This window comes from Takifugu flavidus, chromosome 15, assembly GCF_003711565.1.
Source record: "Takifugu flavidus isolate HTHZ2018 chromosome 15, ASM371156v2, whole genome shotgun sequence".
Classification (NCBI taxonomy): Eukaryota; Metazoa; Chordata; class Actinopteri; order Tetraodontiformes; family Tetraodontidae; genus Takifugu; species Takifugu flavidus.
This window is the reverse complement of record NC_079534.1, coordinates 957802-979014: the sequence shown is the minus strand read 5'-3', so window position 1 is coordinate 979014 and position 21213 is coordinate 957802. Positions and strand designations below refer to the sequence as shown.

The 21213-nt window shown below is 44.5% G+C and overlaps 2 protein-coding genes across 3 annotated transcripts in view; one reads left to right on the top strand and one right to left on the bottom strand.

Moving 5' to 3' along the window:
* clstn2a (calsyntenin 2a) overlaps positions 1–14997 on the bottom strand; it is a 66591-nt gene extending 51594 nt beyond the window's left edge. Inside the window, exon 1 of one of the 2 annotated variants that reach the window (XM_057056131.1) lies at positions 14832–14997. In XM_057056131.1, coding sequence (XP_056912111.1) covers positions 14832–14904 — 73 coding nt within the window. In that variant the 5' untranslated portion in view covers positions 14905–14997. The remainder of the gene's footprint in view (positions 1–14831) is intronic. The other variant, XM_057056130.1, reaches the window with a different exon arrangement.
* Positions 14998–16005: 1008 nt separating this feature from the next.
* nmnat3 (nicotinamide nucleotide adenylyltransferase 3) lies at positions 16006–21090 on the top strand. The gene is made up of 5 exons (XM_057057148.1): positions 16006–16157; positions 16762–16907; positions 18270–18453; positions 19934–20019; positions 20379–21090. The coding sequence occupies exons 2-5, from the start codon at positions 16796–16798 to the stop codon at positions 20792–20794; spliced, it is 798 nt and encodes a 265-aa protein (XP_056913128.1). The 5' UTR covers positions 16006–16157; positions 16762–16795; the 3' UTR covers positions 20795–21090.
* Positions 21091–21213: the final 123 nt, after the last annotated feature.

Below are 21213 nucleotides of genomic sequence, written 5' to 3'. Positions count from 1 at the left end.
TGATGAATTAATTTGTATCCCACGAGACACAAAGGTTGTTATACTAGATTTAAGGCTTAAAGCTTAAGCTTATTTTAAAGATGACTCAGAACAATAGGGTGTTTCCAGTTTAAACAGCAATAACTGCCCCTCCTCTTCATTCTGTGCAGAAATTAATCAATTAAACCTCACAGCTTATCTTATGCGCACACGCTCACACCTACGGGCAAGTTCAGAAGAACCAATTAGGATAAGGTGCACATCTTTGGACTGTGGGAGGAAGCTGGAATACATGGAGGGAGCACTGAAGAAACAGGCAGACCTCACAGTGAGAGGCTCTGGCCCGGAACAGAACCCTGCACCTGCTAGCTGTGGTTAACCCGCATAACCACCTCCATCATTAAAAGCTATCTAATGCGGTAATGGTTCAGTACGATGGGGGGGTTGAGTGTACATTGGGTAAACATCCCGCTGGCGATGAAGCTCCAGCCCCCAGCAGTGGTCTAGCCGAGGATGGGAACATGTTCTGCACCTGAAGGCTGAGGCACGTATGCTTCTGGCGGCTTTGGAAAAGATTCCTTTATTGAGGGCACGGCTTGTAACCCGCGTGACCCACATAGCTTATCTGTCAAACTGCAACAACAAACTGTTCCGGCAGCAGGCGAGGAAACCATTCCTCCCAGAGCTGCTCCCTGCATCGGCCAGGCGGCTGCAGGATTCTGACCCGGATTCCTCTCGCACCGTTCTCCCTGGAATTTCACTTTAGTTAAAAGCTCCCGTGAGCAGAACCTCACGGATGCAGCCTCTCGCTCATCCCGTTCATTCATTTCATTGTTTCCGTGTGCCACGACACTGACTGTGACACTGTTGCAGGCCAGATTCACTGTCCCACATAACGAAGGTGTGTGCAGCCCAAGATGCATAGCTCAGTAAAAGCTAAAGTGGAGCACTGGTTTCTGGGGGGGAATAAATTTTAATGAAGACAGAAACTTAACACTCTAATGAGCAATGGTTGCAAAACATGCCTTCCCCCCCTCCACCCATGGTAAAATGGTGAGTGATGACACCGGTTCCCAACACGAGAGGGGAGGTTGAAAGGGCCCGTTTCGCACACTGTGTTTGATTTCGAGCCTCGCATTGTTATTTTTATTCTGAAGAAAGAGCTTCCTCTGCCCTCGCATCAGTAATTATCTGCACTTTCTAAAAAGGGATTGAAGAATCACAACTGCGCGAGCGTTACAAAGTATTTAAAGATCAGCGTTTAAAGCGTCTCGTTTTGGAGGAGAAACTCTGTTTTCTGCTGGATCTGAGCATCATTTGCTTTAGTTATTTCACCAGTGTGAGAAGCAAATGTGAAAGGACGAAACAAACTGTGAAAATGATCTCTCAACTCAAGCCGTTACATTTCAGTGAAAATATGTTGGAGACGCAACTGTCCTGGTGCTCCCACTCACGTGTGGTCGTGATCAGCACAGAACCGGATCTCTCCTGCTTCTCGTCGCCAGGCGGCTGTAAAAACAGTCGAAATACCGCTTTTGCTGCTTGCAGCCTTTTGAATTTCTCGTTCTCTGTTTATTCTGCAGCCTATGGATCTGGCTGGCTTAGCCCGTCCCTCCGGAGGTATGGACATGTTTTGAGGATTCAGAACGTTCATTAATGTTGGAGATAATGAGGGAATTTACATATTTGGCCAAACTCGTCCTTTAAACACCTCAAGTGCCAGATATGTATACCGGTAGTCATTACAGTGCAGTAGTCATAACAGCAGCAGCATTTCACCCGATCAAAATAACTTTGGTGATCAAAAAAAAAGAGTTTCTTCTCCACACTACATTGGTGCAGCGAGTGAGCAGCTGTATTCAGTGTTCTGGATCAGAATCTTTGCTCGTAGAGTAGCCTGGCCGACAGCTGCGCAGCGATGGAGATAAAATAAACCCAGTTGTACGGCTTTCTGCTGCATGAATAATGCGTGCCCTGTGATGATGGATTGGCCCAAATGTATGACACGTGTACATACAGTAATGTACAGTATGGTCTCCATTAGTAATGAAACGAGGGGGGGTTGGGGGGTTGTCTGGGTGGTGCAGCAAGCTACTGCAGTTGTTAGCTCTCCAAGGCATCAGCAATCCTGCTTAAATCATACAAAATAGATGCTTATATGCTAACATGGGCCATTTATATGATTGTGGTGTGCGGAGTAAATAGAACTGGAGGGAATTTTCTTTTTTTGGGAGCATTTAATGAAATGCTACCTTGAACCCCAGACTGATGAAATGAATTTCATAAACGGCCCAGTGTGAAGGATTTCAGGCTGTCGCAATAACCACCTAAATGAGTTACAGTTCTATAACGAGCCAAATGCAGCGGATGCAAGGCCGGTGTCAACGCCACAAATGACATCAAGTCAGCCATGATTTAAACAGGAAACGCCTCGGCTGTCCCCCGGACCAAATATAAATACAGAAACCCAGAAACTTAAAAAGGAGATCCAGCGGGAGCCCCCATGGAGAAGGCTTTGGCAGGATCAGTTCTAATTTGCTGTTATGCCACTCAATGGCCCCATTTGAATAATTAACTATTTGAAGACGAACTGTGGTTGGTAAATTCGACAGGAATATGACAAGAAGAGCCCGCAGAGATCCATCGTTGAGGTGAATATATAGCTGACATCATGAGTTTTGAGACATATGTGCGGTCGTGAAACTAACACCTGAGCAGCTGTTACTGCATATAAATGATTGAAGAAAACCATTTTCATTATATTACTGACAAAAGAATGTTCTGCTTTATGCCAAAATGGTGCAGGACGGCACCCTAAATACCCTGTCTCCATCCTGAATACTCCACAAACAAACCCGACCATGGTCCTAAAAGAACAGTGATATTTACCCAACTCATTAAAATACAAATTGAATCCATTTCAAGTGGAATTGGGAAGCTGCTGAGAGCCAGGGGTCGCACGCTGTGTTCTCCACCCGTCTCATGTTGTCCAGATTGTTGTCCATGTGGGTGAAGCTTTGTTCTGTTCTGTGATGCCCCCCCCCCCCCCCCTTCACCTTTCCTGCTGGTTCTCTGCAGCAACGTGAAACACGATGGGAAAATGTAACCGTCAAGTTGAATAACAGTTACAGAAACCATCATTTTAATTAGTGTTTTGTTGTAGATATTTGGAAATATATATTTTTTAGAAACACGCAAGGTAAAAGAAATTAAATGACATATTTTCATCAAAGAATGCACGATCCTCCATCTGACTCATTATTTAATCAACTGGTGGACAGATTCCCAGAAATGTACATAAGAGCGAGTAATTATTTCTTTATCCACTGATTCCAGATAGAAGCTCCGGCTAATCTCCCATGTCACAGGGTTTATTTTATAGATTAGCTGCTGATTTACCACATTAAGCGCATTATTATCCAGATAAAATGGCTCAGTACAGGATAAAAAGAAGTTTAAACACATCTAGACTACATCTGTTCTCCCTCCAAGTCAGGGGTGTCCAGACCCGGTCCATAAGAGCTGTATCCGGCCGGGTTGTCTGACCTACCAGGTGGGTACAAGGCTTTCACCTGGAATCCTGACGTTTCTCCTTGGTAGACGGAAAACCCGGCTGGATTCAGGAACGTGAGGACCGGGTCTGGTCACCCCTGGTCTAAGTCGACTGAAAAGAGAACAGGTTGGCAGCCAACAAGGAGAAGCAACAAAGAGATGTCAAAGAGAAAACAGAAAGAGTTTGAGGATAAAAGTCAGCGCGGACAGAGACAGAGTGAGCGCTCCTTTTTTCATCCCGCCCGCTCTGCCAGGAAGCAAGAATCACATCAGAAATCATCCGCTTGTCTGGTAATGTGTTTTGCTCCCATTTGTGTCAGAAAAGAAAAAGAGCAGTTATCAGAACAGGCCCAACAGGCGTTGGAAATCATTCAGGAGCGCTCAGGCCGAGACATCCCATCATATTTGAATTTAGAGGATGAGTCATACTGACCAAATATGTACCTGTAATACTCTGTGACACTTTTGAGAGCGTGAAACCTTTAACACATCTAATGTCCACAAAAGTAGCTCTTTTTTTGACCTGGTCGGATCACCATGGCAACCATATTGGTGGGGGTGGGTGGAGGAGCGGGTTGCTGCATCTTGAATTCTGGATCGAAATCAGGCTTAGCATCAAATTTACGGGCTTTTTTCAGCCAGCTCGTGCTATAAAATCTGGCCAGATTGTTTCCTTGTAACAGATTCGCTTTAATTACCACTTTTATCAGCTCTTCTGTCATCCCGTTAATCATTTTTCTCCCACCAGTGATCAGCCCATATTTCCTCTTGGATCTGTTATTGTACTGGTCTGCCTGGTGTACTGTACACTGTCCCTGCTGTGTTGTTTTCTCCTTTCTTCAGTGAGGTAATAGCGCTTGTTTGTGAATGGTTGATGGAGCGTTTTGGAAAATTACCACTCAGAATGTGCTACAGCCGCACTTACCGAAATTCCTTTGCCTCCGATCTGCATCGGTGAAATACAGCTCGGCGTTTCAAGCTTAAACAGGGCCGAGGCACAATGAATACTTAATCAGTTTGCACGTACTTAAGGCGGGAGCGCCTCGTATATTAAAAACTGTGATAAGCTCAGGCCTTCAGAGCTCGGAGAGAAGGCCCTGGCTGACTTCCAGATGCTCTGAAGTGGTGAAATGAACTGGAAGTGTGTGGTGTCTGTGTGCGTGGGGAGGGGGTTCCCACAGGGGCAGAAATTAATATAAACGCTATTTGTTCTGCCACGTTGTTACAGCACATCATGTCAGGATGATTTATTTGTGTTTATTACGAGGCTTAACACTGCTGTTATTTAAGAAACTTCCCCGACTTCCATTCTCTTCTTCCGCTGTAGCGATTTATGTTTGTTGTCGGTATATGAGTGGAACTGATTTCACTTATGACTTGACAAAGATTTTAAATTGTTATTTTATTCAATTTAGAGTGCAAATGAACATTAAAGGACCCTGTGGTGGGTGTAAAAATAACTCTAATTTCCACCAAGCAGATTTGATTTGGATAATGTGTCTGCACAGACTTGGCTCAACACAGGCTGCAGTATTTAAAGAAGTTTCCCGTTGCCATCATTTGAATTAGCCATTTGTATACCTATTTTTTACGCACATATATTTTTCTTCTTGACTGGATCTACTCAAGTTGGCGACAAGACAAAAAAAAACCTGGCATCTCTCGTCGAGGTTAGATGTAAATTCACCATTATTGGACTCGGAAGTGGGAGCCTGTCAACCCGTTATACAAACTTAATTCAGAAATTCTTCGAGAGTGGGACTTCTTTTGGCGAAACGCCCTGCACCTCATCCGCTGTGGCACTTTTTTTAAAAATCAGCCAATGCTCATCTAAAGGAGGCTGCTTTTAATCATCATCGCTGTAATCTGGTGCCGCAGGAGGTCTCACACAAGGTCCCCCCAAACTTCCTCAGCTGAGGAGATGTGAGAGGAAAGGCTTTTCTGCTACGTCATAAACCAAAACCCACTCAATTAAACCCATTTGTGGGATAAAAATAATCACAAAATCATGTTTGTATCTAGTTTATCTATTTTAACTGACTGCCAGAACCGTTTAGCTATTCTGAGATAATCCGGGGCTACAGACATTTGCTGACAACGTAACTCCTCTGATGGGGGTGTTGACCTCAGCATGAATACCAGGGAGTTGGCAGCCATGCCGGAGTTCTGCCCCCGCCACAGTGGACAGGACTCCGATAACGTAATAACTGTCTCAATGCTACAGTAACGTCATTTATTCACAGGTTTGTGATGTAGGCTGTTTTTAATCGGCCATTTTGCTATTTTAATCATACATTTGCCACCTTAATTGGACATTTCGCCTCTTCAGCCGCACATTTTTCCTTTTTAACTGTGCGTTTGTCATTAAAGCAGCACATTATGTGACTTTAACTATAGATTTTGCCACTTCTGTGGCACGTTCTTCTGTTTCAACTGTACATTTTGACATTTTATGTTCATACGACAACTTGTAAACACCCCAGGATCAATGAATTTTAGTTCAGTCTAACAAATATTTCTGTAGTTTGGTCGTGATGTCACAGAGGGGGGGGTGGGGGGGGCACATTTAAGAGGATTTCAATTGGTCCAAAAACTGCAATGCAACATAATATACCTGATTCAGCTCATGGCCACCAAGAAAGCTGGAGATTTGATGGTGATAAAGGGGGAAGGGATGGATTAAGAAATGACTGAGGGGAGAGGCAGGAACCTGGACTTGTGCTTGAAGAAGTCCAAAACTTATCCAAATTTCATGGAGAGACAGCAAAGAGAAGGAATGACACCAGTTTTAGCAGCAGCCCTGGCAGAAGCACCACCAAGGCCACCATTAATCATTTAAACTCCCCTGCTGCCACACCGTGCATTAGCGATTTTGGTGTACAGGAAGTGCACGTGGCAGTACACTGCTCGTGGATGCAGGTGCGTGCGTGCGGTGATATTTAAAAGCACCCACCCACAGCGGAGGTGCGCGTGAAACGTTGCTCCACACATCAGGTTAATGTAGTGAACAGGTGAAAAACAGCAACAAACACGCAAATGATGCCGAAATGACGCGTAAAGGTTGCAGAAGCAGATTATACTGCGGGAAAAAAGCCCCTAAAAATCGACGTGATTGACAGCAGAGGCACATTCGGTGTCACCAATATTTATACAACTGTAAAATTGAAAATGAGTCGACTTGATTCTGATGGAACATCAGCAACAGATTCACATAGAATGAACAAAAGGTTAAAAAGAATTGAAAACACTGAATACTGATGAAGGAAATGCTAAAAGGCACCTTAGCGGGAAGCTGAAATATAATGTAAAGACTATATCATCTTTCTGGAGGATCAGGGCAGCTTTAAAACAAAAACGTCTCATCCGAGAGAGAAGAAAAGGTGTCACCAACCTCAGAAATGACTCAGCTCTGCCTACTGTGACACCGCCTCCTTTCCACTCCATGATTATGATGAATCCTGCTTCCTGTTTCCTGTTATTTTCTTGATTTTGCTATTTATCACCTCTTGGCCCTGGTATCATCGGAGCTTTTTCTCCCCAAGTTTCACGTCTCACGGCTCTGAAGGTTTCGGTACAAAGCAAAATGAACACCCTCACCCGCTGTGTTGCCGTGGAAATGAATAAATAAGTGAACATGCTCAAACTTCTGCACCTTAATGCGCACTTTTGTGCAGTTTTCCTCCTTATGTTTAAAAGCATCTTGTACTATTCAGGATTCAATCTTACATTTCTGAAGGCCAGAACACGGAGAGGAGCGTTATCGAAACACAATTCGCTTCACCTCTCAGCCTCCCGCCCACTTCAGCACCAATATGGAGCAAAGTAGATTACGACAGAATTTTAATTTTTGATTAAATATCCTCCTAATATCCAGGAAGCACTAAGTGTGGCCCGCTCTGCTGCTGAGAGAAATCATTTCTGACGAAGCTTCTTTCAGCTAATAGGCACTGCACCACACAGAAAAATGAACTCTGGAGCCGTGAAGTTATTGAAAAATCAGTCAAGTGGTCATTTATGTCACTCTACGGCAATTTAAAGAGCGTCTGGATCGCATTGTGCTTGCAAAAGCCCAGCTTGACGGTTGGGCAATAACAGCAGACGGGCTGAGCGACGCTGTGTGAGAGGATAATAGAAGCTTAAGAAGCTTTTTCAGAAGTGTGAACAGTTTCTTTTTTTGTAATCTGCAAGTTCATAATAGAAAATCATAGTTTGTCATCGCTATTCTTCTGGAATCAATATCTTTACGACAACGTGGCTTAAAAACGCATTCTGCAACAACAAAGAGGCTTTTGGTTCAAAACTGAATCACAGTTACAAAACCTTCATGATGCAAAGCCTCTAGAATACAGCAGAATGATGACGCAGGACAGGGAACCTGGGCATTTTCGAGATGGCTGAGACGTCTCACACGGCTACTAAAGCAAATATCACGGTGTTCCCTTTGCGGCGCTTCTCCTGGCTACAGTCCAGATGAGGAATTTATTCTCAAGAGGCAAATAGCACCTTGGAAGGCATGTGCACTGTATCTCATTAATAGTGTTCCACACCTACACTCAGCCCTGTTGCTGTGCCAGTTCATCAGTCCATCCAAACAACAAGGGGGGAAACGAGGGAAGAGACGAGCAGCAGGTTCAACAGTCCGGCATCCCTCGCTAATTTGGTTCATCTAAAAGAATTTGAGTCTTTGTGGAGCTGCCATCCGCAGTTCCCATACACTCGCTGCTGTTCCTCATTAATGCAGAGAGCAGCAACCTTCTTATTGAGGCTGCGTGTACGAGTCTGTGTGTGTGTGTGTGAGGAAATGAATTAGGATATAAGCAAAAGGGTCCGGCATGGGGAAAGTGTAGGAGGGGAAGGCGAGAGGAGAGCAGGCGAAGAAACAAGAGCTATAAGCTTGGAGGCTGCTGAAAGGAACTCCCCTCGTACTGATGACAACTTGGAGCCATTTTCTGGCCAATTACTTTAAATAAAGGGTGATGCTCTAGTGGCCACACAGGAGGAGGAAAAAGGGGAAGAAGGGTTTAAGGTAATATGTCCCAGACCAATACATAAGGGGTCCAGCCTCTTTCACCTTTACACCCCCCCCCCCCCCCACCCCCCACCCTTGTGGGGCTCATCTGGTGTGACGAGGAATAAAGTATAATCAAGGGTTCACAACGAGAGCCGGACCAGGAAGATGACCGATAAAACACCACCCAACCCGTTTATAAATGACACATTCATCAGCGCGGTGCGCTTGGCTTCGATCTCCTGCTCTCTAAATGTCCAATATATTTTAGTTACATGTGTTGCCAGGAGTGCATAGTCAAATTAAAGCTGTAAAACTTTTATTGCTTGCGGCGCTGAATTTACTTATCCAGTCTGTGCATCCCAGGAGAAAAGGCTGTGATGCGGTGAAAGATTTTAGTACGACAGAGCATATGTGTAGTTACAGGGCGGAGGGAGCGCGTGCTAGTGCTTTAGTTAACCTTATAACCCTGTGGAGGACTAATCAGAATAGATGGTGTCATTACAGTTCAACGCAGGCTAAATACCACAGAAACGAAGCTAATATGAAGAAATAGCTGCACAACAGAGCAAAATCCCACCTCACTTTCAATAAAAAGATTAACTATCACTGCAAATCTTCTCATACCCTGTCCTCTTGGCACCGTATCGGTGTAGTAATGTACGCCGCTGGGGGATTTTGCACATGGAAATGGCCAAATGACCCGCCAGGCTGACGCTAATATCAAACAGGATGTTTCAGTTTGCAACTGTGATAATGAATGCTAATCGATTAACGATGGCCAGCCCAGAAAACCCCGCGTAAGCGTTATTATCAGCCTGTGCTGCCACCGCAGGACTGGAAACAGTGCCGGTTGGGGGCCCGTAACAGCGGAGGAAAGCAGAGGAGGTTGTTACCAGAGTTTAAAAAAAAAAGACAACTCATCTGTTCCGACACGGGCTCCGTGGGAAATGCTGCCACGCTGACACTAAAGTTGTGAGTGGGAAACGCCGAGCAAATGACTCAGAAAGAAGCAACAAATCAGACCAAAGCGCTGCCTATGGAGGGAACAAAGGTAAAGAAAGGGCGTAAATTACAAAATGGAAACGGCGCCGCTGGTCCAATAGGTGCCTCAGAGTCGCGGCGCTTCTTTCATGGAAAAAACAGCCCCCCAAACACAGATTACAGTTTGATAAAGTGGGTTTCCTGGAGCTGTATATAAAAAAGAGGGGAGACTTTAATTCCCAGCGGAACATTGTTGTGGAAACCCGAAACCAGAGAGCAGAGAACATTTCATCTCCAAAGAGGACCCATAAAGAATGACATTGTGGTGAAGTATGTTGAGGCTGTTCTCAGAGCCGCCTCTCTTGTTCCTACCTGACTTTGTGCACCGCTTTTCATTCAACCTCAAATAATTACAGAGGACATTTTCAAAATAGCGCATTTGCGTTTGATCATTTCGCTATTCAAAAACACCCTGAGATTAATTAAGACTCCAGCGAGGAAGACACGAGGTCAGAGCAGCTCGGATTTTAATTTCGCAGGTGAAGCGCCGACTCTGCGCACGTATCTGGACGACAAACGCATGAGAGAAAGGAAAGTGGGGCTGGTGGCAGAGGGGAGGCCAGTCAGAAAAGAAAATGTTGGAGTTTTGCTAGAATAGAAAGGCCGTGGGAAAAGGCAGCGTGGTTGTAAAATCTACAAAGATGTCTTGGGATTGAAAAGCGCGGCTCCTTCACGCTTACAACTGGCGAGAAGCTAAAGCGCAGATATCAAATATAAAGCCATTTCAAAGCCCAGAGTGAGGCCCACACAAGACAACATGAAAGAGAAATGGAGATGACTCAATCAATATGTGAGTGGGAGCGCTTTTGTGCATCCGAGCATCTGTGTTTCGCATTCGAACGCGCCGTGTTGCAAACATTTTACAAATGCAGAGCCCAATAACTTCATATTGGAATCATATTCAAAGCGGCGCGCAGCGGCTCATGTCTTCATAACGGATTTAGATCAGACTGTGGAGGTCTGCGGTTTAATGGGGGGGCGCTTAGACGCAGGCAAAATCCACAGGCTCCAGCATAACGTCACAGCTTTGTTGTTGTTTTCTACAACCCAAAATAAACAGCTAAAAGGATGAGGCCTTCAGACAAATGTGTCCTTCACCACAAAAATCCCAGAGCCTGTCGTTATTTATCCGCCCTGGGACCTACTTTCATTTAAGTTTCTTTTAATAATTCATTTAGCCTGACCACGAGGGTACAGTATCTATTCTTTTAACCGAATTAAAGTAAACCGATCGGTCTTCCTGCGACCAGCTGAGCCTCAATTGTGTTCTCAGAAACAAACACTCCTTTACCCAAACCTTTGATTCTACATCGTGGGTAGATGCTGGTTTCTCCTACGCCCCCGAAGGCATCACGGCAGATCGGAGCGTCTCTTCCAAACCGCTTTTCCACAATTTTAAATGTGTCATGTCTAAAAACCAGTGAATCTCTCCATGTTATGATTCCCTCTAATCCAGTGTCACGTCATGTCAGAGCCTCCATTGCGCCAGTCTTCTTTGCTGGTTTCTCTTCGCGTCTCATACATTAGGAACATCAAAGGAGCGTAATCTCGTGCACTACTGTATGCAAATTATGAAAGACTTTTCCCATCGTCCCGCTGCGAACGGCTGCACAGCAACCGCGCCGCCAAGATTTGCAAATTAAAATAAATCACCAAAAAAATGTCTTATCGGCGCTGATGAATCGGCCCCGCGGAGGAATAGGTCAGCATTTTAATGTGCTGGTGAATTAACGCGGAGGATTTGCATCCACGCGTTAGTGAGAGGAGGAATCTGCGCGTGTGCGTGTGAGAAATGCGTGCGGAGTTTATCCACCTTATATTCAGCAGCGCTGACCGAAGAGTCCCAGAGGGGCCAATTGGCGATAATACTCTAGCGCACGCACGCACACACACACACACACGCACACACGCACGCACACAGAAAACAAACAAACTTAATAACTCATCATTGCACATGCATCTTCTTTTCCACTCCTCACCCTCAAGCCTCATCAGAGTTATTATAATTGCCAGTACAGAGTCATTAACATCCAAATTAGGGCATCTATTTGCATATTTGCGCTCATTTGCATATCACAACGCAGACCTCCCCGACCACAACGTGCGCGGTTTCTTTTTACGCGTATTGGCTGGCCCGTGCACGCGCATCGGAGGCAAACATGCAGGGATTTTTTCTTTTGTTTTGTTTGGGTTTTTTTTTTTCTTTTTGGATGGGGGCTTTACACACGAGCAGATATGTGGACTGTGAAATAGAGGCTGACATGGAAGCAGAAAAGCCTGAAAACAGGGAAAGAGTGCAAATCCCCGACAGACAGACAGACAGACGGACAGACGGACAGACAGACAGACGGACAGACGGACAGACAGACAGACAGACAGACAGACAGACAGACAGACAGACAGACAGACAGACAGACATGGCTTTGGAAATCAGGATGAATGACTTTGGAGAGAGAAGAGGAGGAATGATAAAAACTCTCCCTCTGTCCCCCACCCTCTCTGTCTCTCTCTCTCCCTCCCACCTCTGTCTCCTTCCTTCTATCTCTGTCCCTCTCTGTCTCTCTCCCTCCCGCCTCTGTCTCCTTCCTTCCATCTCTGTCTCTCTCTGTCCCCCCCCTCGCTCACTCTCTCTGACATTTGCCCTCCAAATGGCATCAGCTCAACAGAGCAGAGCAGCCAAACATGGGCAAGGAGAAGCGAGGGGAGAGAGAGAGAGAGCAGGATGGACAGGGCGAAGAAAGAGTGCAAACTGAAGCGGATGACAGTTAAAAGTAAAAAGAACCACAACCACCCCCCCCCCCCCCCGAACAGATCCCCCTGCTCACTGTCTCACCAGTCCGCTCACAGAAGAGGGAAACCTGAGCGACGCTCCTGCCCTCCGCCTCACTGTCACGATTTATGTTGCAGCGACAATAATGAAGCTCGACGGCTCTGTTGAAAAGACTCCCATAAATCTGATCATGATTTCGATTTTCTTTTTTTTCTTTCCTCCCTCCGTCTTTCTTTCTGTTCCGGCGCCCCACTAATCCTTTCAGTCGGCATCCTTTGGTTTTCATTTGCTGCATTCTATTTCCTGACTCCTTATGTAAAAAGGTATTCAGCCGCGAGCTTTTGTCTCATGTGTACTGTATTCTGCTAAGCTTGTAAAGCTTGTAAGTACAACACACACACACACACACACACACACACACACACACACTGTCCCTCACATATAAACATTCAGCTGCTGTACAGAGAACTGGTCCTTTTTTGTTTGACCTGCACGCCGCCAGGCTGTGGGGATTTACATTAAAGAGCCAATAGGCGCTTTCATGCCCAGTTCTATCAACGTGCAACCCAAAGGGATCCGCAGGGCGCCGTCTTTTCCTCAGGTCTTTGAGATGCCCGTTTGCATTCGCACGGAAACTGTGAAATGACACCGGCCGGATGCACGGCGCCGCATTCAGTGACCTCGGCAGCGGCGAAATGCTGTGCAGAAGTCAGAAAATAGGAGGCACACCGCAGCAGAGGAAGGGGAACGGGGGGAAAATAAAAAATGGAGGAGGTCTGGACGCAGGATTTTGAACTGATTGTTTGTCCTTATCCCACTGGCCACGCGCTCAGTAATCAGGAGACAGAAGCAGAGATAATGAGCTGTGCCAGGAGATGGAATGGGATGAAACAGCATTCAGTGTTTGCTGTAATCTGAATCTGTTTGACAAATGTGGTTCCATTTCCACTGTTTATCAAAGGCGGCTCATCTCCATTTCTATTGATGCAAAGCATTAAAATGTGCATCAAAACCATTTAAGGAGACATCACCGTCTTAACACAAGTTCGTACAGTTGGTTCAGGAGCTAAAATGGTCTCCTGCTAATCAAAACAGCTTCTTTACAGCAGCACTGTTGCTTTTATGGCCTTTTAGATTTTCTACCATCCCATTTTAGCTCCTTCAGCACCTCCTGGATACAACCTACCAGTGCAACCTACCTGACCGGGGACATACGGGGTTGACATCAGCATAAAGTAATACAAACACACTCCGTTGGTCATTTTGACCAATTTGTCTCCATCACCTTGAGGTACCATGAGGTTAATGATAAATACACATGCACCATGATGGGAACACCATCAGACATCATCTGGACAGAACCTTAACACTGGTCTGAGCCCAAACCGGGAGGGAAACATATCGCTCCAGCTAAGTTTAGAGCAGAGTTTTTGAGGTGGAAAAGCAGGGTTCCTCTCAAGGCTCTTGGTGAAAGTTCCCACATTGGGAAAGTAGTTTTGACCACCTCCTCCCTAATGGGCACGGCCATATGTTGGTCCATTATGAACGTGCACACAGACAGCCAGTCAGCCCAGCACTCTCACTCCAGAGACCCAATTAATCCAACTGTAAACCAGCATCGCTCTGCAGGCAACGCAAGCCTGTGTGTGTGTGTGTGTGTGTGTGTGTGTGTGTGTGTGTGTGTGTGTGTGTGTGAGTGTGAAGAGACATCAAAAACAGGCCACCATATTGACAAAGGTGCGTTTTGATTAGTCACAATTGTAAATTCATTTTAAAACGATATCACAGCGTGACGATATTTCTCCATCAACCGTTTCTCAGGTATTCTGATGATATCTCACAATTAATGTGGCTGTATTTGCATACAAGCACAACGTGACAATAATACGTACAATATATTCCTAACAGACAAGTTTACATGTGGATCAGACAGATCATATAAGGAAATTAAAGGATTTTTAAAAACAGGTAAATATATACATATATAGTCCGATGTGAGCTCTAATTGGTCACTGAGGTGGACAAGAGGGAACTGTGTTCAACAAACAACGACTTTATCCATATATAGTATCAGAGTAACATACAGAGATGCATTAAATATGCATCTCTCTATGAGGAATGTTGAGAAATGTTCACCAAAAAAAAAAAAAAGAGGTGGTGCAGAGTTTGAACGTTTATTGTTTTATTGGCTCCCTTAATTTCTCCGCATTAACCCCACTGATGTCAGTTCGTTCTGCAATAATCTCCCACCACCTGTCCTGTCAATGGTTCTGCCTGGCACCGTGTGAAACTCACAACATTTAAAAATAAATAAGAAAATAACAACAGACGACGCAAAATTCAAAAAGTACATTTAAAAATACATAAATAAAGCAAAGTTATTGGCAAAACTCGAGCGGGAAAAGTAACTAAACCGCTTGAAACCAAGTTCGTTTTCTTCTACGTAATTTGATCTCATACATCATCTTAATTTCCTACCTTTTCCTCCGATAGCAGAAGAGTGGGACCAGAAGAGCCAAAACAGCCCGAACGGGAGCCCGAGGAGCTGCATGGTTATCGAGCCGTGCGGGTGATGCTTCTCCGTCCTTTTCCTCCTGTCAAATCCTGAATCACCTCCGGAGGGCGAGGATGTTTAAAACTGGGGAGGCTCATCCGTGGGTAGAGAGACCCTGGGAGAGACAGAGAGAGCGAGCGAGAGCGGAAAAGAGAAAGAGAGAATTGCCATCAGTAAATGCCTCTTGCGTTATATGCTTTAAAAATAAAACATCACAGTGGAGTAGAAAAATGCAAAAAGAGGATCAAAGCCCTGGCGTCATTTCAGTTAAGTAGTATATTCTATATGTTTACATGAACGTTATGATCGTTAGTTTTTCATCAAGTTTGCAGGAGTTTTGAATTGTATATACTTTTATCTTGAAACAAACAAATATCCGTTTCCGGCAAATCCCTGCTTCAACCCACCAACTTTACAAACCATCTAAAAAAAGAGCTAATGTGAGTTGTGGGATGGCGATTATCTACAACAATGTGTTAATTTTTATTCTAATGGCAACGTGAAGTAGTCATGGTAATAAAATTACGAATAGTATTAATAACAACAACAATCCTAATGTGATCGTGATCATGTAAATATTAATAACTTTCAATAATTTACAGATGTTTTTTGATTGTGGTACTAATTTGTTAAGTTAACTAGAGCAGCTTACGTGTGGTTTCCCAGCTGTGTCTTTTCCAGAACACGCAGAACAGCACTGTTACACTCCCCCTCACAGATTTTAGTCTTTAGGATTTTTCTTTTTTTTACCCTGTGGCACAATCGCTCCTTTTCTCAAGCGGCCTTGTGTTCTTCAATAATTCCCCGATGCTTCTATTTCTATTGGATGACGGTGTGTGTTCGAGGATTACATAGAGAGAGACAGACAGAGACCACTGAGTATGTTATAATCAAGATGGTACACACGCAGGCAGACAAGCAAGTATCACATTTTGCTTGCACATAAAGTCACAAAAATTTTATTTTCTATGAACGTGGACGTTTACATGACAAGCGGCGGTGAGTTGCAACACGCCAGTAACACGAGAGTCCGTAAAATTTTGGCTCTGGTCTGAAATTTCAAGCATATATTTCAGTACCATGGACAGCTATGCCATTGTTCCAAAATAAATTCAACCTCTATCCAGTAGGGGTCGTAGTTGAGTTAATTTCATCCACTTCGGTTGGCGGAACCATCGAGCGACAGAGTCTGTAGTAGGGGAGTACAAACAGAGTGACACATCATCTACACCACAACAATGGGGGAAAAGGTAATCAAATGCGGTATATGTATCATGTTTATCTAGGTTTGCTGCACAATTGCGCTATATATAGCATCGATATACCCAGTTTGATGTATTTTTAATATGTCTTTACTCCCCCGGGCTAATGGGCTAATCTTGGTTAATCTTAATTAGCTGCACGTTCAATGTCAACTGTTAAGGCGTCGTTGAGGAGGTGATTGCCCAATATTGTAACATTAAAATTAATGAATATACACAAACACGCTATCATAATGTTTTGTGAATTTATGGGTTAAAAAGTCAAGGTGTGTTTAAGTGTGTGAATACATCATGCATCATGTTTCCAGATATAATACACACTTAATTTAGTTGATGAAAATTTACTCATTTATATCTATGCTGTTTGCACACAGGGGTGGATAAAATATAAGCACTATTTAGTTCTGTCCTGCACATTAGAATGAAGTTGCCGGCACAGCAGCACTGTGGGGAAAATGATACATTCTGGCAAAAAGGCAACCGTTTGCAGCTGTTGTGCATCACATTGTACAGCAAATCTTAACATTTCTGAAGTGTCCTTGTAGATTTTTTGCCTGCCTAATTCCATTTCCTTTCTTCTATTTCCTCATAGATTCTTTGACAGTGACAGTGGGGAGTAAACCTTGATGGCCTCCCACCGCATTCCCCTGGTCTTGCTGGCCTGTGGCTCCTTTAATCCAATCACCAACCAGCACATGAGGCTGTTTGAGTTGGCCAGAGACCACATGCACAGAACAGGTGATGAGCGAAAGTTAGAGGCCCAATATCTTCTGTTTCATATTCCACATAAGTGTCTTTTTTATATATATTTTCAGAAGCAGCAAATGGTGCATAAACAATGGTGGTTTTCATTTCTAAAATACTGCAATATTCTGTGCTATCCTGAACAGTAAACACACCAAAAAGACAAATTAAAAACAGAATTTTAGCTGGTGCAAATTCATTTCAAAACAAGTAAACTATTGCATTGACATGAGTCTTCAGACCCTTTGCATCGCTCAGGTTTCCCTTTAACTCCCGCTCTGAGAGTCATCCAGTTTCACCTTTGAGATGTCTCTACACCTTGATTGGAGTCGACATGCATTAAATTCAAAGTACCTGCAGGACTGTCAGATAGTGCTTAGGCCTCTAAGAAATAAGATTTTCAGACCTGAATGGAGTAAAGTGCTTAATGAAAATCTGATTCGGACCTCACAACCTCCAGCAGGGCTGAAGGTTTGCCTTCCAACATGACGTTGACCCTAATAAGCCAAGACAACACCAGAGTGGCTTAAGGACTACTCTGGTGTCCTGAAGTGGCCCAGCCTGCTGAGACGTGAAAATAGTCATTTGTCTGTTCCTCTCCAGCCTGATGGAGCTTCAGAGAAGATTAGCAGAATATCTTATAGTCCAGCCATCCAAAGCCTGTGGCATTTGATCCAGGAAGGCCAGAGGCTGTGGCACTGCCAAATAGGCTTCAACCAAGTACCAAGTAAAGAGTCTGAACTTACGTCAATGCATACAAAATTTAACGTAGCAAAAAAATACATCAGAAACACACATCAAACCCATTGTGTTGAAGTAAAAACCACGTATACAGCCCAGTAGCCGGCTGGGATCTGCATCATGTGCTGCCACAGAGGCCTCCTCTAACGCTTCTGTCAGCACATTTGGTCTCCTTGAATGAGCCTTGACCATTTATTTCCAGAGCAGCTCTAAATCAGAGCGCTGGCCTGATCACATGGTCCCAATGACGTCATAATAGCTTCAGCGCTGCTCCTCAGCCCACTCTCTCTAAGATGCTTTGTTGATGTAAGCGTAGTACCTTATAAGGAGGTTGGAACTTAAATAATGCTCTTACAGATTCCATTTGATCCCTCACCTACAACATATCAGCTGACCAACTTGATTATTGGCGTAGGTTGTTGTTTAAAGGTGTATGCCTCTTTTGTCAATGCATTTTTTAAAATATATTTTGAATGAAATAAATTAATCTATATTAAAAAATATATATAATTCTAACGGCTAGCTTTTAGCTTTTTATTTCACAAATTGGTACCAAATTTCTAAAGGGCGCTTGTGATGATGTAGGAAGATAGTGTTAATCCTCTCTCCCTTCAGGTCAGTACCAAGTAGTGAGCGGCATCGTGTCCCCTGTGAGCGATAACTATGGGAAGCAAGGCCTGGTACTGGCTAAGCACCGAACTGCCATGGCAAAGCTGGCGCTCCAGAGCTCCAACTGGGTCACAGTTGATGAATGGGAGAGCCAGCAGCCAGACTGGACAGAGACTGCGGTCACCATGAGGTAGAAACCCGCAGCTGCTCCATAACAGGAGAAATACTGCAGCGCATCTCCAGGATTCTACAGCCTGACTTATAGGTTCTGTTCAGTTAAAAGCCCTTTGACTCCCATTTAGGAGGACAAACCAAGACAGAGGATGTCTAAATAAGCCTCTGGGGTTGTGAAGTTCTTTCACACGAATGGCAGAGAGGCACCAAAAACTGATGGCATCATTATTGAAACTGTATCCCACCACCTACTTCATGTCATGCATGACAGGCTGTTTGCGCCTGCGCTGCGCACTGAAATGCATCTTGAATCCTTTCATTTTCCTTCTTCCCTTCTTCAAAATGCAGCACGTAAAACTGAAACTTTAGGTTTAGGTCGACAACCTGCTGTTACAGTTTTTTGAATTTCAGATTCATGGCAATAAAGGCCGACTCCCTCCTTTAATCACGTTGCCTTCAGGGAACATGAGCCATATGGCACATGGAACTCAACGCACACTATCTGTCATTTTGATGAGACTTGCTGCCCCAAATGCCAGAACACATATTTAACACTGAAATATATATATATATTGACATTTGAAAGCTCCACTAAAAGAAAATCCGACCCACACATTGGTGCTCGTAGGTTGACCCAGCTGAGCAGAGGCCATGATGGTGTGCTGCGTTGCCTTCACAGCAGCGCAGGGGCGTTGGGAACGCCATCACCGTCAGTCTGGGTGGTAAACTGCACAATCTGCCTTAACGTGTCCACCAAATATTGGAATTTGTGCCAGTTTTGAAGCATCTGCAACTTTTCTAGTGGTGTGGGTGTTTTTGTGGCCAGATGAAAGATAGCGTGCGTTGACGTGCCATTTAACCTACGTTCCCTGAAGGCAACACGAGGAAGGTGCAGTCTCTGCCTTCTTTGCCCTGCTGTCACTCATCATTCTACACCATTCATCTGTTACCATGCTCCCTAGATCAGGGCCATAAATATGGAAAAGGTATAACCTGAAACCTGGAATATAAGATGCAGAACTGTAAAAAAAAAAAAAAAAAATCGCTTTTGAATCTGCATATTAAAGAAATTCTAACAGGTTGTGTTTAAACCTCAAAACCTAAAATCTCCGTTTCAAATATTAGCTTTTGATTTCAATTTATTTCTTTGAAATGACAAAACCCGTTGGCCCTGACTCAGCTCCATACTTTCCCCACTAATCTCCTCTTGAGCTAAAACCCTCCAACCTTCACCAGCGCCGAGCACTGTTTGCTCAACACGTGTCCTGATCAGGGCATGAACTGGCCTGTTGTCCAGAGCTGCACATGTCGCACATTCTTTTACTCCCGGACGTACACACACATACATTATTACCTTAAAGATTCTGTATTTGGAAAAAGGAACGTTTGTCAGTCATCATTTTTACAAATTTCTCACAAACAGCCCTTTTGTTGCATTGGTTCTCATTAACAAGGCTGTGTTTTTTAGTTCTCTGTCACGTGTTTGGTGTTGGCAGATATCATCATGAGCAAATACTGAAGCGGTATGAGCAGAGCAAGCCAACCTTCACCAGCTCCGATAAGAACATCGCTTCCCTTTCAGGTGAGAACAGAACAATTATCCGGTATTCTGTTTAGGACTGACAGTCAGCTCTGGTTGCCAGCAGTGATGTTGGGTTTGAAATCACATCTTTGCCTTTGAAATCCTTTTGAAATTGGATGAATGACGATGGGTGGTCGGTCAGCACTTTGGTCCAAATATATTTGCTGATCAATTATCACAGTAATCATATTCCTATCCTAATTAGCACGATAGCATGACAGACTCAACACTGATGCTAGCCTCACAGGCCCAATTAGCATAATTGCCAATTAGTATTACATTTGTATATACATTTTAATGAGTGATTTCATGGCTTTCTGTTCACGCCTCCGGCTGACTAACTACCTCGCCCCCCACAGATGTCCCCCCACAGCTGAAGCTCCTGTGCGGTGCAGACTTCCTAGACACATTCAAAATTCCCGGCATGTGGCGAGATGACCACGTGGAGGAGGTGGTCGGCCGCTTCGGCCTCATCTGCGTCAGCCGGGGGGCGCTGCAGCCCGAGAGGGCGGTGCACGAGTCGGACGCGCTCACACGCCACTCCGGGAACATCCACCTGGTGAGGGAGTGGGTGAGGAACGAGACCAGCGCCACCGAGGTGCGCCGGGCTCTGAGACGAGGGATGAGCGTCAAATACCTGATCCCAGACTCGGTGATAGAATACATTCACCAGCACCACCTCTACACGGAAGACAGCGAGAGGAGGAATGCAGATGCGGTCCTGCGACCGCTCGCCAAACAGGCACGGCGCCCTGTGAGGAGCCTCGGCGACTGACTCTCAGACATCAGCACTTCTCATCAGAAGCGGTTCACTTCTACTCATTTGTACCACCTGCACACATCTGAAGTGGAGACCTGCTGGCTCTGGATTTACTTTCCGGACCTCAGTATTTAAGCCAGTACCTTTTCACACACACACACACACACACACACACACACACACACACACACACACACACACCACACACACACACACAGAAAGGCCACAGTGTTATTCATTCATTCAAGGACTTCATTACACTTTGCACCTGGCTGCACATATTGAAATAAAACTATAGATTTTATTAATCACTGCTGTCTGAATTAGTGTATTTTAAAATGCAATATATGAGGATAAAATGACACCACCATGTCGATTATTCTACTATAGACTTTTGTGCTGTGGAGTTTTATTATTTTATAAAGCAGACAAGG